The sequence below is a fragment of the Arachis ipaensis genome, chromosome B8 (genome assembly GCF_059453495.1).
Source record: "Arachis ipaensis isolate K30076 ecotype BB chromosome B8, ASM5945349v1, whole genome shotgun sequence".
NCBI lineage: Eukaryota > Viridiplantae > Streptophyta > Magnoliopsida > Fabales > Fabaceae > Arachis > Arachis ipaensis.
In genome coordinates, this window is record NC_142443.1 from 118761759 (window position 1) to 118781779 (window position 20021).

Here is a 20021-nt window from a genome sequence, read left to right on the forward strand (position 1 = left end):
TTTTTTCAGCACATCGAATGTGTAAGAAATAACTATTGTTGATAATTTTTTCAATAATCTATTATATTTATTATATTATATATTACAATTTTATAATTAAAATATGTCATATGTCATTATTATTGCAATTAAAATTAATTTTTTTTTAAATTAAAGAGTTTTTTTTTCTCCTTCTCCTCCTTCTCCTCTCATTTTCTCTATCTCTCTCATTCCTTCACCCACTCTATTTCTTTTATTCCTATACTTATTTTATCTCTTTTATATATCATAATCAATAACTAATTATAAATATAACAATCAAAATGGATAGCCTGATATTTTTTAATTTCAATTAAAATTAAAATATAACTATTATATTATTAATTTAACAACCAAAATATATAACATGATACTCTTTCATTAAAATTAAGATGAAATATTTCTTCTAAAATTAATAAATTTTCTTCCTTCATCATCTTATCTATCTCTCTCCCCTTCTCTATTTCTCTCTATCATTTTCACTTTATATAATTTATATTTTATATTTATATTATTAATTTGATAAACTAAAATGTGTCATGCGGTATTCTTTTATTACAATTATAATAAAAAAATTTTCTCTAAAATTAACAAACTCATAAACAAAATTTTTTCTCTCATTTTTTATCTCTTTCTACATTTTTATTCTACAAAAAATAAAATTAATAAAATAACATAATTCAAATAGATTCACAAACTTATAAGAAATATAATAAATTTATAATTAAATATAATTAAGAAATAATTCCGTAATATTATTTATATAAATATTTATTATTATTATTATATACATATTTTTTAATTTTTTATTTAATTTTAAATTTTTATCGCTTATCTTTTTAATCTATATTTTTATTTTTATTTTTTTAAATATTTATTACATATAATTTAACTGATAAAGACTATTTTTCATATGATCTTTTTGTAAAAGTAATTTAATTTTATAAATATTTATTTTTTGTCATAATTTATAATATTAAGACAAAATCGACATAATTTTAAAAGATTTATATTCTCGTAATAATATTACAAGAAAAAATATTAATATTAATTAAAATTGTATTTCTACTAAAATCTAATTAAGCATAATTAATTTTTCATAGTTGTAAACAATCTGAGTTATGGTTTTCGTCTTTTTAACTCATTTAGCTAGTTTTATCGTTGTGAAATTTAAATTCTTTGGTTTTATCTTTTGGTAAATAGTCACGTGATAAAATATTAATTAGCTTTAATGCTTTACCATATGCAGCATTTATTTTCACTTCTTTTTATTATTTTTCCTCTAAATTTTGCTTTTATTTTAAGTATGAGTGATGATTAGGAGTCTTAATTTATCTTTTTAATTATTTTTTTATACTCAAATAAGTAAAAATCTAAATATATGTTAATTTTTAAAAACATCAATAAGGTAAAAAAAATTATTTATAAATTAAAAAAATAATTAAAAGAATTGAATGAGTTAGATTCTTAATCATTTTTTTTGTACTTATTTGAGTATTATTAAGTTATTAAAAAGTTTTTAAATTAAAAATATATTTTTTTATTTTTTAGTATATTAAACAAATTTTTAATAATAAAAATAAAATAAAAATATTTAAAAATTAAAAAATATTTTTTAAAAGTTATAACTTATACTGTTTTAAAATATTTTAAACATTATAAAAAAACGAGTATTACATGCTTTAGGGGTACTAAGAAATTTCGCGTAGGTTCCGAAAGTCGTTATTGAAATGATTAGGAAGCTGGCGTGGGACCTATCAAGAAAACGTGGTTGGGTGGTGGATCTATACAGAATTAGCTTGTGTGTTGTATCGTGTATGTGTGAACCTATGAAGCACGGACACTTTGCTGAGTTGCCGTGTCCGCGTGTCGGACACATTTTGGACACGACACTCACCGACACTCGTCCGACACGTGTGTCTGCTGTGTCCAAACCGTGTCTCAATAAAAAATAAAAATTCTTCTCCGGACACACTTGGACACACTTAAATATCATCACGTGTCGGCGTGTCCGGTCTTATTCTTAATATATATTGTTAAAATAAATTTAGATATAGTATATATTATTATTTATTAAAATAAAAAATATTTTAAATACTTGATATAATTAAAATAAGACATTAAAAATAATTAAAAAAATTAATTTATATTTTAATATTAATAAAATATTAAAATATTATTACAGTTTATCTAAAAAATACTTTATATTTTATACGTATGCGTGTCCCCGTGTCATGTAAGATTTTAAAATTCGCGTGTCGGCGTGTCCCGTGTCGTGTCGTGTCCCGTGTCCGTGTCAGTGTCCGTGCATCATAGGTGTGAACTGTGATTTCTCTCTCTGTAATGTTGTTTGGTTGTGCGCTGTATTATTTTATGGAAAAATCTAGAGCTAGCAACTTTTCAAAAAGTTGGCTAATATTTAATTATTAAAAAAAAATTGAATGATCTTATATCATTAGATTTAATCTCATATTATTAAAAATATTATTGATGACCAATTGATAATTACAAAACATAAAAATTACTGCCTTTAATACTCCTTTTTTTTTTATTTCTCGCGGGCTCTGTCAAACAACCTAAAATTCGATCTGCTGGACCTGGCTGCTACTGTCCAAGCCTCTGTCCAAGCCTCTAGATTGAGTATTTATTTTTTAAGTTGGTTTTCAAATTTTTTTAAATTAAAATTATTTTTTAAAAATTTTGAATTAATTATATTAATTTTTTTGTTATTTTTTTATTGATGATGTTAAAATTTAGTAACGTGATACGTTAAATGATATCATAATACACATCTAGAAGTCTTTTAACTATTAATATAATAAAATTATAAAATTAAATCAAATCAATTAATCGAAAAGAGAACTTGAGGCATTAAAATCTCTCAATTTGATATTAATTTGATATATTTTCATAAATTAATCATATTAATAGTCAATTAAAACTACCAGATGTGTGTTGTGATGTTATCTAACGCATCAGAACAATAAATTTTGACATCATTAATATATAATAGCAGTGATAAAAAGATTAATATAACTAATTTAAAATTTTTAAAAGATAAATTTAGTTAAAAAATTTTTGAAAATTAATTTAAGAAACGAATATTTTTTATAGACTAATTTTATCCTTGTATTATAAAATATAAAAAAAATATTAAAAGTAGAAAAACAAAAAAAGTTTTCCTTCGTTTTTTCTTTCAATATTAGAGAAAAAAAATTAATAAGTCCCGTTCACTTTTCTTTTCTTTCACTTTTCTTTTTTTTCAATTTTCTTTTCTCTATTTTCTCTTCTCAATCAAACAATAAAAAATAATCATTTTTCTTCTAATTTTCTTTCCTCTTTTTTTTTTTTTTCCTTCCCATTTCCACTTAAACAAAGATAGCCTTACTCTTCCAATCCAAAGTTACATGCATCCCTGCAACTTTGATTCATTCATCGTCATAAGAGGGGTAATTGACATACATGTATTTACTATTTAAATATTTGAAATGTATGTATATTATAATGACATGAGGATATATTGACTATTATTTTTATAATAACTTTACAACTTTAATATTATTTAGAAAGGAGAATTTAATTTTAATATAATATTAATATAAAATAATTTTATATATGCATCTAATTACGTAACGTCATATCAATAAAAATAATTATTTTTTACATTAATTATATAAATAATCATCTAAAAGAATAGATGTAATTATACGATAATATAAAATAAATATTTTACACTATTATTGTATTAAAATTAAATTCTCAAAAAATATTGTTAAAATAAATATTATCTTTTTTTCATATTTTTGCAATACTTTATTATTTTTATTTTTAAATTAAAAATATTTTTAAATATTAAAAAAGTGTCATTTTAATTTAATAATATCTTTTAATATTGTATAAGCCACAATTATAATAACTATGATAGCATGTGCATGTATATGTGCGCATTTGTGTGTGACTGTTAGAGGCCGGGTTACTAACTATACTTTTAGTGAAAAAGAAAATTGGATAGTTAGTAAGTGTGCTGTTGGCTCAAATATAGTTATCTATATATTAAACATGAAAATATGCCCCCCGACTTTAACACATTATGTCAAAAAAGCCAACAGCTATCTTTAATAATTAAAATTCGTTCAACTAAGTTGTTGGATAGAAGGGTTGATGATGTTTGATTTCGTCTAACTAGGGTAGCACCAATAACTAATGGACCCTTCTAGAGGAACTAACTGTGGTATATTATTGTTAGCTATAAAATCGCTCGATACACATTAGTGTACAAAATGAATTCTGTTAGGTAAACAATACGAGATGTGAATAATATAAATAATAGGCTGTATTTTAGATTTACTAAAATAAAAATATTTTATTCTATTTATTCACTATAATTCTAATCTCTCACTTTTTATTTTTTTTCTTTTTTTGTACTATAGTCGTTTCACTATCCCTTTTTTATCACTTCGTCACCAACGTACCTCGTCATCACCGTCACCTAAAAAATAACACGTGTAACATCTTAACTTTTTAAATCAGGTTCATTATTCAATAAATAAATAAATAATTAAAATGGTAATGATTAAGATTTAAATTCAAAATAAAAAATTAGAAAATAATATATTTGAAAAATTAATATATCTAATTTAAAATTCAAATATATGAAAACACTAGATGTAATGAATTCCTAACCGACAATAAACCACCTTTCAAGATATAGTCATAACTAATTTCATATTTATGAGATTTGAATGATCTTTAGTTACATGAAAAGATAAAAAAATTAGTTTATTCTTTAAGTTCAGTATAAAATCAAATTCAAATTAAATTATGTAGATAAATCTGTTATAAGTCCATAGTAAAAAATTGCGCTCTCATCAGCCAGCCTGATATACTAACAGTAATTCAGAAATATATCAGGTTGTGGTTATTTGATTGACTTTGTTTGAGAATCATTTTGAAGCTATCTCAATTCTCTATAAATTTGCGTCTAATAACTATTTCCAAATTCCAAACGTAAAAAATTTTATAGGGCTTTCAAAGTGACATTTTAATTTGGAGATTTCACCTAAACGCGAGTTAGATTCTCCTAACATAATTTGTACATACTTAAGAGCTATTTGAGTCCTCCTTTCTTATTCTATTCCCTTTTTTTATACAGAACGTTCTAGGTAACCTATATTCTCTATCTTCTATTATCTCTATAAATTGTCATTCATATACTGTCTCAACTTCATTATAAAATCACAAAACTATTATTTCTTCTCACTTCTTTACTCTCACTCTAAATCCTTCACCAAACTATTCACAAATATCAGTCATATATTGTTCGGGAAGATATCCTCTCTGAATTACATAACTACGGAATATGGAGATTTCCTTTCTATCCAGTCAAAGATTCATACCTACATGAAAACATACACAAAGTCTAGCCATGTATCAAGTCTCTCGTCACTAACGAATCGTATCTATTTGGGTTGGAATATATATAGGATTTCTACAAACTTCATTGGAGGTAGGAATTTTATACTATTTTTTATGTCATATCTTAAATATTTTTAAAAATAGATGTTAGCATTGCATGTCATGATATAATGCCTCTTTATTTCATACGCATTATGCATTATAATAACCATCTTATATGCATTAAAGAACTGAGGGAATGATCTTTCAGTAAGAGAAAGTGACCTTCAAAGACAAGATAATCGAAATGATCCTTCGTTAAGGGAAGGTGATCGAATCGAGATGATCTTTCAATAAGGGAAGGTGATTGGCAAACACAACTAGAAAATGACTTAATACAGACAGATTTACAGACATATTTAGTTTATATTACAGATGGATTTTTGGTTACCGACGAATTTTGTCCCTCTGTAAAAGCCTCGTCGAAAATTATTTACCAATGGATTTTTTTTGTCGGTAAATTACCAACAAATTTTTACCAGTTACCGACAGATTTTCTCTCTGTAAATTTTTCCTCCATTTCTCCAGAGTGTCAAACTTTCCGATGAATTTTCTGTCTGTAACTAGAGACAGATTTTTTGACGAATTTTCCGTCGGTAATTAGAGACAAATTTTTTTACGAATTTTCTGTCGGTAATTAGAGATAGATTTTCCGTTTATAATTGGAGCCTGGGAAAACCATTCCAAACTCTGAATACAGACGTCAGTAAGGTAAAATAGATTTTTTTTTTTAATTTTTCCATTGCAAAATAAACCTGTTTTCATACAAAATAAATATAAATTTAATAAATACAAATTTTTATCTAATTTGTATTCGAATATTTATAATATTTCAAAAATAAATAAATTCATCGTATTATCAAACTAAAAGAAAAGTACTATAAACAAGCAAGTCAATATAATTCAAAACATAAACAAAGTGTATTGATACATCAACTATAATAATAAGTAACAACCATACATCAACAAAGTATATTGATACATCAACTATAATTCAAAATATGAACTTAGTGTATTGTTCAACCATACTAAATTTATCAACTATAATCCTAGTGTCATCTTCATCTCCATCATCATCATAGTCCTCATCAATTCTTATTCAATTAAGTAGCTGATGCTGCTGTATCTCAAAGCTTGTTTATGTGAAGAAATAGTTGTTGCTGTTGATAAAGTAAAGGCATCACTAGCACATGGAGCAAGGATCTCATTAGGTTCTAAAATTGGAACTTACTCTGTACAGAAATCATTCATCATTATTGTGTCCAATGATTCAAACAATGGAATCATGAATTGATCCTCTGCCTCCGGCTTCTCTGCCTCCTTAATTTCAGGTTCAAAAAGTATGGAAGACTCATGATGATTTTGTTCTTGCTCTTACTCGAGTCTCTAATTTATCTCGAAGAGTTACTGCTAAGTACAATGGTGAAGGAATCCTACTTGAGTGTATTAGGGTTGACATAGCTCATCAAAATGCTAAACTTTGTGAAGCTAAAAGAAAATGTACGAGGTATAGCTGCAATTAAAATTTATTAATGGCAGGGGATGTATGGCAGGTTTATTTATTAATCTGCTCTACCAAAACAGAACTACATTTATGTTTCTTAGCAGCATATATATGAATGAATGGAAGTCCTAGCTAGCTTAGTTGTTGATGATTTCAAAAATTATGAAGGAAAACCAATTTTAAACTCAGTGATACTAATAGATGATAGCCTAGATTCTTGTAGTTTTGTGCCACTTTTTTGCTGCATTCTTGAATATTTCATTTTGTTTGTTCTTTTTATTTTAAGAGCATATGTCATCCTTTTGTTAATGGTGACTCACTTCCTTTTTTAAAAGAAAATATATCATCTTACATTACCAGAGCTCCCTTTCAGAAAACTTTGGTTTTGTTGATTAAAGGATTGAACATTTCCTGCAAAAAGGTAAATTTGAAGTAATAGAGTCACTAAGATTTTTTCCCAACAAGTAATAGAGCACAAACAATTACCACTAGCGGCTATAGAGGTGTTGTTTGAAAGCACGAGGTCATCCCATTCAAGTGTATTAAGCTCATGAAGCTTCATTTCATGACTCTCAACCATCAAATTGTCATTAAATCCTGTTTATAAAAGGAATGGAAACATAATACCTAGTCAAGGGAAGAAAAACTACATAAACCAAGATGGCAACTGGTACGGAATTTATAACTCACAAACTAACCGACAAGTGCACCGGGTCGTACCAAGTAGTACCTCAAGTGAATGAGGGTCGATCCCATGAGGATTGATGGATCAAGTAACAATGATTGAGTGATTAGCTTAGTTAGACAAACAGAAAAGAGTGTTGAGAGTTCAATTGCGTCAAACAATAATTCAGAGAATCAGAAAAACAAGCAGTAAATTGATGTGAATAATATTGGAGAAAACAGTTAAGATTTCAGAGATATCTATCTTCCGGATTGACTTTTCTTATTAACTATTTTAATCATGCAAGATTCAATTCATGGCAAACTATATATGACTAAACCCTAATTCCTTATATCTTTTTAGTCTCCTTTAACTTTCATCAACCGCCAATTCCTTGGTCACTTAATTCCAATTAGAGGGTGAAGTTCAATTCTAGTTTATATGCCACAGAAATCCTAATTACCCAAATATAAGAGGATTATATGTCACGTATTCTGTTAAGTCCAGATAATTAGAAATTTAGGAGAAATTATTGTCAAGTTGTTGTTCAATAAAGAGCTTTTCCAAGTTATACAAGAACTCAATTAGAACAAGGGTCATACTTCCGTTCCACCCAGATTCATAAGATAAAGAACGAAAACAATTCTTGAAATAGAAATTAGTACATGAATTAAAATAGAAAAATAATAGTATCAATCCATACAATAGACAGAGCTCCTAACCTTAACAGTGGAGGTTTAGTGGCTCATGGTTCAGAGTGAAAACTAGGATTCTGTAAAACTGTAAAGTGCGGAATGAGGTAGAAGAGAAGAGATCAGATTTCCCGAATGGCTAATTCTTTTCCCTTTTATATCTAATCCTAATTAATGTAAAATATATTTTCTAAAACTAAATAATATCTTTTCCTATTTGTAATTAAAATAAAGTTTAATCAAAATAATTAAGGAATCACGTGCTGGCTCGTTAGTGAGAAGGGCACCACTGCAGACTCCAAAACTGGCGCCAAACTTGGAGTTTCTCAAGTTTGGTGCCACCAAGGCAGTAAGCAAGGAAGACGTTGTGATGATAATGGTGCCAAACTTGGGTTTTCTCAAGTTTGGCGCCACCAAGGCAGCAAGCAAGGAAGGCATTGTGATGATCATGGCGCCAAACTTGGGAATAATTCCATATGAAAGGTATAGACTATTATATATCGTTGGAAAGATATAGAAGTTATCTTTCTAATGCCGTTAGAACCGTGTCAATTGGATCTTTGTAGCTCAAGTTATTGCTGTTGGAGTGCAAGAAGGTTAGGGTTGACAGCATCATTCACTTTCTCCCTTTTCTGCTACAAAACTCTGTCAAATCTATCCGAATACTACCTGAAATAAATAGAATTGTACACAACTCAAAGTAGCATTCATAGTGTCTAGAAGATGATTAATTCTTGATTAAACTCAACAATTTGAATGCAAATTCACTAGGAAAAGATAGGATAGATGCTCACGCATCAGCAACACTGGTACATAGTAGCATAAACTAAAAGTAACACAAATGTTGGTAGTGGGAAGAATAAAAATGTTTGATGACTAAAGACATATGTGCATTGCATGTGCTCTTCCAATAAATTTCCTTCTATATTTTTCCACTAAAAAACCCTTAACATCTACATTTAAAAAGTCTCCGACTTGAAAGAAATGTAATAAAAGTTGTTGATATTGATAACCTTAAGAGTATGAATTATATTTCTTACCACTGGCATAAGCAGTGTTGGTCCCAGAGTCTAATTCTTCTGATAGCCATGGTTGGTCAGAGGCTGAACTAGAATGAGAATTTACAAGTGTGACAGGAGAACCTTGTGACTATATGATAAAATGTTAATTATATTCATTAACCAGATCAAAGGGTATAACATGTAACACATTTAGAATTAGTGTGTGAGACTTTCTCTTTCTCTTATAAACATAGGATGCATTTGAATAAGCCTCTTCTTTTAAAAGCATCTTTTTTTAGTTAAACTTTTACAGAAAAATAGATTCAAAAAAGGACAAATCAAGAAGGAAAATGATTTACACAACCTCTTGTGTTTCGCGGTAATGAACAAGGACTATGTGCTCTAGCCTCCTGAAATGAAAATAAATACAATTGTAAGACAATTCTATGCACTTCTATTCAAGTTTAATTAAAAAATATGCAAGAAACACATAACCACCAATTCCTTTGCATATTTATTCATAGTTCAGAATATAGGCATGCATGACATATTGATAATTAATTTTATGCTATATTAAGTAGACTTAGACTTACAGTACCCGGCTCCATCTCAGACGGTGACAGAAATCTATCGAAACAGTGTCCTAATATTGTACAGACCAAAAGCTCATTAGTGGGATCCATGATTACTTCTCTACAAGTATCATTACAAACTAGAAAAAGAAAAGAAACATTGAATTGTTAGATTTAGTCTAAACTAAAGGATTTAAACTTATGCAATGTAAAAATACACAGTCGCATTGTCCATAAAATATGTTTCGTACCATGAACTTGCCCGGTCTTCTCACAAATAAATACATCTCCAATTTCATAGTAAGAGCATGTTCCCCAAAACAAGCATGAACAGTTACCACTGCATCGATGAGTCCCTTTCTGCTTTTCCATTATGACACTTGATCAGCTAATGTTTTGTCAAGGATTATTCTGTAGTCCTTCACCTTCATATGTTAAACGAATACAATTAGGGGAAGTCACAAACAGTTAAGAGGCGCATCTTTTATGGGGCAAGAAGCATTCACATCAAAGCATATTATAGTATTAAGTATTAACAACAAAATTACTTTGCATCTTAGCATTTGCATTATGTTATGAAATCCTTGTGAAGTTTTATATACACACATAGCAAAATCAAACAGGCATTACAATATAAAGTTCAGCTTTCCCCTTCATCAAATAGCTTGGACAGCGGGGAAGCACAAACAGTGGTACAAGGACCATAACTATTTATCTCCCTAAGATCATTCTCAATATATCAGTAGATATTTCCACACTAATGGAGGCTCTCATTACCTGCGAAGGATGAGGGGCTTGATTCCACTTAGCTGCTTGCATTTGAATGTAATACTCCTTAAACTCATTTTGGTAGTTTCTGACAAGTTCAACCATATCCTCTCCATCGCACTGCACAATGATAAGACAAATGAAAAGATCCACAAACACGCATGCACAAACAAAATGTATGAATAACTCAATCAAGCTTCCATGAGAGAAAAGCAGCGCAATCACCAGATTCGGTCGAGTATACATGAGCCTGGAAAAAATTTACAGTTGTTATAGGGTTAGCAGAGACTATATAGAGAAGCTAATCACCTGTGGAAAGTAGAATGAGTATGAAGTAATTAAGGCTAAAACCTGTTGAGAGGCTCCTAGTGAAGTAACAGTTGGATCAGTTGAAGCCAAAGCTCGCTCACACATCTTGATAGCTTAAGGAGCATGAAAAATCCAGTATAAGCATGAAAAATGAAATGCTTCATCCAACTTAAGGAGCATAAATTTTAATCCTGGAAGTACAATCAACTAAGCAAAAGGTTTTGCAATAGTGATGAATGATAAACGCACCCCTTTTCTTCTGCCCAATCAAGATAATCCTTCATTTCATAAACCGTTCCTGCAAAGTGAGTGCCACAACAGAGGCAGTAACCAATGTATTCAATTAGTGAAGGCAATTTGATCAAAAGTTTTTTCTTCTGATCCTCTCGCAAACCTTCCTCCTTCAGCAATCCATCATTATAATTAAATGCACAAGAGATGACTTTAAGAGTCAACACCATCAAAGTCCCTAGTACAATAATAACAACATCATTAATAACACTATTAGGCACCAGCTAAGGTCCTTTTGTACTAGCCAATACTTTTCCTCTGTAATTCAAATAATTTTCCTCTGGTGCCATACTTTCCTCTTTCCATGTAAAGCATAATTAAATAAAAAAAACTAAAATGATTCTTATAGCATACGTCGTAAACTGATATTCTTGCAACATGTGGTCCATTCTGTTCTAAAAGAAGTTTCTTTTTCTAGGAAAGAGAATATCAGTCTCAGAGAAGAAACACTGACCTATAATAAAAGGAATTGAGTAAACTAATATCATAGCAAACTAAACTCAAGTTCCTATAGTAAAAAGAATGATGAATAAAAGCAAAGCATGTCCAACTTTTTTGTGGTCACCTATAATGCCTGAACTACCCCCATATCACTCACTCATATCATAATTCGATAAGGCACAAGACACGAGTTACAATCTCCCCCACAAGAATATTGTAATATGAAAAAATGCAAATGAGATATCATAAAAAACACAAAAATTAGCACTGAATATTAGTAGCAACAAAGCATAGAAATCAGGGTTAGTTGAAGAACCTGGCATGTTTGAGACAAAGCCACCTCTGTTCTCAATGCTGCCCCGCTCAGTATTAGGTCAGTAGTCATCTGTATAGCCTCCCCTCCCTTTGACAGAACTTGCAACATAAAAATAATTAATTAAGAGTGAAATAGCAAGAATAAAGATACATATTACTACTTATGTACACGTAAAAGAAAAGCACAACAGTGAAGAAACAGAGACTGAATCTGAATTCAAAAATGGAGGCTCAATTGAAGATACTAGTATAATTACTATGAGCAGAAGCTAGTCACTAATGCCTAAACACCACAAAAGAAGCAAAATCAAAGCCAGGCCTAGTCAATTTTCAAAAAAAAGAAAACAACAAGCCATTATGGCTCCAAAGAAAGAAAACAACACCTATTTCAAAAGCAGTTCAGTTATTAGATCAAACACTGTGTCTGCACAAACACAACATTGAGCACATATATCTACCTAATTATCCACTAAGACTAATTAACAAACTTTTGATGTGCATGTTAGCTCAAACCAACAAATAAGCAAACCATCGAACACTTGGTGTGCACAACAAAATTCATAGAGGGGAGGGAAGAAGAAAAAGAAAAATACACGAGTGCTTCTCTGAATTCTTGTTGTGCGATCTTGCGCTCCTGAGCCCTGATTTGTGCAGCTTCGGCCTTGAGCTTCTTGCACTCCTCATTGGCAACTCTAAGGGCTTCTCTGAGAGCTTCATCCTAGCGCTGCTTCTCGATCTGAAGAAGCTCCATTTTGTGGATGTACTGCTTGCAAACCTCCTTCACCTGCTTAGCGTAGCCCCTTCGAAGCATTGCCAGCTTTGCCTCAGCCTCCTTCGGGTCCTACGGAGGCTGCCAGCTTCCGAGGAAGGTATTAGAATCCAGGAACTTGTGGTTCTGGCGGTGGTTATTGTGGTGTGAGGTAGTGGTGAACGACCGAATAATGGCATCAGAAGCAGTGGCAGAGGAGGGGGAGGAACGGAAGAGAGCGTGACGGAGAAGATCCATTGGAAAAAGAGGAATTAATTGCATGAAATTGAAAATCTAACCTCCAAAATTTTGCTAAATTATCAGATTGCAGGTTAGGATTTGAAAGAAGAGACATGAGCAACACATGTAAAAGATTCAGGAAGGGTTGTTACGGAGCTTCGGTGCAACAAAGGTTCGGTGCAATGGAGGTTCGGTGCGACGGCGGTGCAAGGCTGAGAGGCACCATTGATGGAGCATTTGGAGATGAGTGTTCTACTGGTTCAGTGTTTAAATAAACGAGAAAGAACGAGAGAGACAGGAGCTGTGTTCTACTGGTTCAGTATTTAAAAGAGAAAAGAAGAAGGAGAAGGTAGCTGCGGCGGTTATGGTGGCTGGCGGTGGCGCTGTGGGTGAGGAAAGGAGGAGAAAAAGCTCTAGAGTGTGAATGGAGCTCGATAGAGTCGGGTGAAATTAAGTTTAACTCAATTTTTTTGATGGAATATTTTAAATTACAGACAAATTTTCTGTCGGTAATAATTTAACAAAACACAGCATTCTTGTTTATTTAAATATAGGCGGATTTTTCGTCGGTAAATATTTCCAACAAAAAAAATAAATTTTTCGACAGAATTATTGATGGATTCTCTTTTCCATCTGTAATTTATGGTAATTCATTTTCCTACGTTTTTGATAGAAATTCTCTTACAAAATCTGTCTGTATTTTCGTGGGATAAAACCTGTCAGAAATATCCATCTGTAATAAATAGTTTTCTAGTAGTGAAACTTTTGGGATAAGAACCTTCGGTAAAGAAAGGGGACTCTGATCAATTTTATATAATAATATCTCTTTGTTGACATAACTCCCTTCTTGTGTATGTGTAAATAACCTTGATTGTAAATTATAAACTGAGGGAATGATCCTTCAGTAAGGGAAGGTGACCCCCAAAGACAAGATATTGATATGATCATTTGGTAAGGAAAGATGATCGATCGAGATGATCCTTTGATAAGGGAAGGTGATCACCAAAACGTTTGGAATAAGAATCTTCGGTAAAGAAAGGAGACTCCCACCTTTTATACCGGTTGAGCTCAATACCTTCCATAAAAGCTATGAGAAAAAGTAATAAAACATACAAAGAAAAGTGTGATTATGTTTGTTCTTCTTTTATCATTTCTGTTTGATTTATGATCAAATTTATTATTCTTATTTCATTCAAAGATTCTTCTTTTATCCAAATATCATTTCTGTTTGAGTTATGATTATGCTTATTATCCTTATTTTATTCAAAGATCCTTTCTATTTGATTTATCTATGCTAATGTTACTATTCTTTTCTTATTTGTTTTACCTTGCTTTATGACCTACAAGAAAATTAAGTTAGGATTGATGAGTTTGCATTCTATATGTTTTAACGTCATAGGCATTTTGTTATGTGTCACATGTGTCTTAACATAAGTAAATGAGAAGCATCTAAAAGTCACACACCACTTTGACTAATAAAGACTTTTCAAAATAATAATTAAACAACATTGCATCATCACTGTTTCTATTTTTAAAACTCGAAGTGGCTGGAGATGGATACAATGACATGACACTATATAGATAAACTACTGAGAAACTTTTATTTCTCACCCTTCTCTCCAAACCATCTTCAGAAACGACGCAGTAAAAAGCAATATATTGCTTGATTGAGGTAAAAAGACAAATGCACTATTAGCAGCAAGATATCAAGGACGTAAATACGAAATGTTAAGCGCTTACCCAAATTCATATTAAGGAGGAAGAATAGGCGATTGTTTTAGTCATAGTTATACAAATTAAGAGAATTAGAATTTTCTGCGTATCTTGTTTTATCTTTATTGAGTGATTACAATTATGGCTATGATGTTTCTTTTTTTATGATTATTTAATATGAGTAAAGTTTGTCATTGTTTTTGCCTTTATAATTTAGTACGTCCACTTTCTGTCTTAATATCACTAGGTCCACTTATACTTTCCAACTAGTAACGTTTTTTTGTGATCAAGGTTCCACTATTTTCAAATATCTTTCAAGAATAAAAACTAGTTATCTACTATTTTTTATGAAATGTTTTGTATAGAGATTTTTATTTTAAAAATTTCGTAAATTTTAAGTATCAACAACCAATGTAATCCCAATAAGGTTTAAGGCTAGTTCAAAAAATATTAGGGTGTTACATTTTTGGTATTAGAGTAATTTGATCCCATAGTGCCATATTCTATACTTGTAAGATTAATTCATTATCATTTAGTTATAATTAGTGTCATATAATGAAATCTTTTCTATGTGATAAAATTAGATTAGAAATATGTAATCACCTAATAGTGAAAATTATTGTACTCCTGAATGTTTTGTTTGAGTTTTATCACTATAATTGTTTGGTCAAAATGTGCATGTGTTAATGTCAAAACATAGATCATCTAGAAACACTCTATTCATACTTAAAGACATAACCAAATGCACATGAGATATTCTAAAAAAAAAAAGAGAAGGTAGGGAGTTATATTTTTGTAACTTTATATGCTTAGCATGCGTTATGTTTGTCTTATTATTATCATCTATGCTATTGTTGTATGATGCCATTGTCCTGTTATTGTGATTATTTATTTTATGGCATTATTCCTTTCTTCCTTTCTTTTATACGCATACATTATGTTCAACATCCAAGTTCTCTCATATGCAAATCAATTATTGTTTAAGACTTTTTAATCGAGAATGCATGCATATTTTTGTGTTTTTTTTATTGATACTATTCTTACCATTACCTTACAAGCCATTTAAGTCAAGAGCAGTGACAGATCTAGAAAATTTTGTTAGTGGGGGCAAAATATATACAAGACTCTCTACTTTGAATTCTAAAAACCTCCTTTTATTAGAAGAGGTCGATGAATTATTTTAGGATCCAATCTCCAATGACAAAGTTCTTTTAAAATATTTTTTCATTACTAATAGGATAAAATTATAAAGCTAAGTTAATTAATTAATACAAATAATTCACAATTCTACACAAATTTAAAGGTCCAGTATAAAATTATAAATACAAAAATGTCAAGCATATCTCATTCAAATAAATTTTCAACAACAACCAATAATAATATCCTAAATTCCTAATTTAAAACAAGTCAATATACATAAATAATTAACAATTAGATTAATAAAACCAAATTAACAAACTAACTAAATAAATTATTAAACAAAGAAGCAAATAAGCAATGAAGCAAGCAGATCAGTGATTCAGACATTCAGTATTTCAGGCTTTCAGTGAATCATAAATGAATGTACCAAGAGACAAGAGTCCAAGGAAGCAGAATTTCAGTATTTCAAAATTTTAATATTGCTTTATTCAATTGCTTCACTGGGATGAACTGCTAAATCTAGGAGGGGAGGAGGCAGAACACATCAGCGGTGCGGTGCCCAAGTCCAGCGCAGCAGGATTGCAAGATGAAGGCGAAAGGCTGAAGACTGAAGAGCAGGGACCAAGGGATAGATCACAGAATAAGAAGACAGAACCAGAAGAACTGAAGTCCCTGAAGAGAAACATAAAAGAGGAACGTAGAAAAAGAAGGAAGAACCAAAGTGAGTACCAGATAACCAGTGAGGCAGTGAAACGCTGAAGAAGAAGGTAGAACCAGATACCGAAGGCAGCGGCAGAACCACATAGGCACACAGCCAGTGACATGAAAGAAGAAGGCATATTCAGAAGTTGAGCCATGCGGAAGAAGAAGGCAATGCAAGGAGATTTATATACAGTCATGGAGCCATTCGAAAGAAACGCTGAACGCGAGGAGGGGTAGGGGGAGCGGCGCAACACCATCAGCAGCAGTAAGCCAGCGACACCGGCAGAGACGCGGAGTAGTGGCACTGGCAGTAGTAGCTCTAGAGGGCGGAGGCTGGGGCAGGGGAAGAAAATTAGAAATGGGGGAGAAAGGAAAGGGTTAGAGATTTGGAGGGTGGGGTCAAAATTAATTAGGTAGTGGAGACAAATAAGATATAACACTAAAAACCATTCAGTACTTTTTCAAATTTCACTGGGGGCACTTGCCCCCATTGGCTGAAGAGTGCATCCGTCGGTGGTCAAGAGTACATGCACTTTTATAAACTCTATTCGATTATTTAATATGCCTCATTATCATTATATTCCTTAAAAATGTGATACTACACTATCTTTTTATTTATGCCATTTATGTTACTATTACTATCTCTTTGATCAGAGGAAAGGAGAAAATATGAAGCAATTGAGTTGCATGTTAAAAAAAACTAATTACCTTTAACTTCTCCGAACTTTGCTTATTATGCTTTTGCTTAACTTGATTTGACATTAGCTTTTTTTATTAGCTTTTTCTTTCTTTCTCTTTGGTGTTTGAATGAAAAAGTGAACTCTTCTCACTTATCTAACCAACACCTGAAGTGAACTTAGCAAAAGCTTAAGATTGATTCCCTTTTGGATTGATTTGCTTTGTGCATTATTTGATTCCATTTCCATTTATCAGCTTTGGATTCATTTTGTTTCATATGATTGGGCTGCAACAAAATAATTTGGACCTGCACACTAAACCAACATCATCAAACTCACTTAGGTTATCAACTTAAATAAACATGTTTGTCATTATCAATTTGTTATATATTTACTAAACTCAACAACTTGTCTAATTGCTCTTAAAGTGATTGCATATGATTGATTTAGTGATATGTGACTAATTATGCCTTTGCCCATGTGATTTGTATGATTTATGTATTTAAGTTTGATGTGCTAGAATATTTCTTGATGATTGATGATTTTTATTTCTTATTGGAGATTAGGTGCTTACGATAATATAGAAATAGTAAATTATATAGTCAATTCTCTCAGAATATGTACTACTTTTTTAAGTGAGATAAAATTTCGGTAAAAACTTAACAAGTCTAGTTTGCTGTCACAAAAAAATTAGGACTATCCAAGATCTTTAGAGAGATTTATAATTTTTGAAAATAAAGTCGCCTAAAATCTTTTAAAATAGGAAGATTTCAAAACAGGGCAATAAGTTTTCAAATCAAATAATCTAACCAACAAAATCAAAGGCATCTATTTTATCTATATAAAAGTTAAATACATATATTCTTTTTTATAAATAGAGAATGATATCTCATTTAGGATATTATTGTCATATCAGCTTTTTCTTCAAATTATAATTGTTCTTTTTGAATTTTTCTTTATTATCTTCATCCAATAATTTCTACTAACACCATCTCCTAATTAATAATAAATTTAATATCATTGTTGATCAATTTTTGTAAAAATTATTATTATTATTATTTATTAACTCTATTTAATGTCCTTAGTTCTATATTATTCTATTATTAGATCAAATAACCTATGTATCATATTTTGATAGATTTTAAAAAAAAATTGAGATAGAATTATAAGTTTTAAGGTCAATTGGTATTTCACGATATTAATATAAATTATTATAAAAATATTTAAATTTATTTTTATAAATTCATTCTCTTTAAATTATTTAAATAATTGTAGAACTTTATTTGACAATAATAAATATTTTTAATGGAGTATGTAAAAATTTGGAGTCAAGATTTGTTTGAGTGTCAATAAATATATTATTTTTTTATTTATCATTTATTAGTTTAAATGTAACCCATTTATCAAAATTAAATTAAAAAAATTAATAGAATTAGTTTTATTATACTATTGATATCATATTGTACTATTGAATTTATTATAATACAATTATTTATTTTTACAGTTGAATAGATATTTTATAGCTAATTATAAAACAAAAAAAAAGTATTATTATTACTTATCCTCTGGGTTATGTACAAAATATTTTTACGCTTTGCTCAAGTCTTAAAAAAAATTATTGGTCTGTAGTTGATTTAAAAAAAAACTTTTAACTCAATTATTAGGCCTATAGAATTTATATTTAAATTTTAGATAGCTGAAACTGATCTTTTTAAAAATATTATAAGCATGCGACTAACTTCTAAATTTATAGTTAATTTCACAGTGTTCAAAATGACATATGATAAAAATTAAGATGAAGTTAAGTGTTTCTAGAATATCCCTATCAAAGAAACAAATTAGTGCAGAGTCGAAAAGAAATAGGATGCGGGGCGTTGTGAGAACAGTGACTTACGATTTTTTTTTTCATTTCCTGAAGTAGATATACTTAGAAAGCTATGATTTACAAATCATAGGAGATCTCATTTTGAGACCGTAGCAATGTGTGTATAAAGTTTGCACAAATTTGAGGTTACCAAGGGATAGGATTCAGAATATCTCAATTGTCTAGTGACAAATTTAAAAAATTGGATTGGAATGTGAATTAAAGTTGTTCTTAGACATAAAAAACAGGGGCTAAAAGAGATATTTGGATAAGGTTAAGCTGATATTGGAATTTGATATCTGTAAAATGTTTAGTGGTCGAGCTAATAGACCTAGATGAAAGGCGCACTATAGATAGACAAGTTAAGAGGTTAGAATGAAGTAAGACTACATGAGGTATGAGGCATTGAGAAGTAAAGGCTTTAATATGACTGGCTACAAGATGTTTTTAAGCGTCTTGTTATGTTTTACTGCTTGTTTGAATTATTATATTATATTGTGTGGTTTATATCTGATACACAAAAACTAATAACTCAAGACAAAAGAAATGAATGATATTATCTGTCATGTGAATCTATCTTATATAATTATATCAGACTTGAATGTCTAAGTCATATTTAGTGCACTTAGTTAGCTCATGATGAGAATAGAACTGTTTTATAGCTTTATTTATTTTACTTGAATGTATGGATTGATTCAAAACTTCGCCTATGTTACACTTGCGGTACATAGCCGGTCCCAAGCCCGGATAAAGAAGGAGGGTTGTGTTAGGTCTTCGACAACCAACATAAAAATATAGTCGAATCTCCATGATATAAATCAAAGACATTATTGCGCTAAAGCTAGGTCGTTGCCCGGAAGCAACGCGCTGTATGGCTCGAGTACGGTGTCAAATGAGCAAGAGCCGCT

The 20021-nt window shown here is 30.1% G+C and overlaps 1 protein-coding gene across 1 annotated transcript; it reads right to left on the bottom strand.

Moving 5' to 3' along the window:
• Positions 1-8948: 8948 nt before the first annotated feature.
• Positions 8949-10785, bottom strand: LOC107613936 (uncharacterized). Its single transcript, XM_088497552.1, has 6 exons — positions 10683-10785; positions 10157-10330; positions 9927-10045; positions 9698-9743; positions 9373-9435; positions 8949-9001 (listed from the first exon to the last, which is right to left on the bottom strand). The coding sequence occupies exons 2-6, from the start codon at positions 10275-10277 to the stop codon at positions 8949-8951; spliced, it is 402 nt and encodes a 133-aa protein (XP_088353678.1). The 5' UTR covers positions 10278-10330; positions 10683-10785.
• Between the last annotated feature and the right edge of the window lie 9236 nt (positions 10786-20021).

Excerpts from the sequence above, each read along its gene's own strand:
- LOC107613936 (XM_088497552.1), bottom strand. The coding sequence starts at position 10,277 with ATGGAAAAGCAGAAAGGGACTCATCGATGCAGTGGTAACTGTTCATGC. Across the intron at positions 10,046-10,156 it reads GAAGACCGGGCAAGTTCATG|TTTGTAATGATACTTGTAGA; the intron begins GTACGAAACATA and ends TTCTTTTTCTAG. Across the intron at positions 9,002-9,372 it reads CAACACTGCTTATGCCAGTG|GTAGTATTCGGATAGATTTG; the intron begins GTAAGAAATATA and ends TATTTATTTCAG.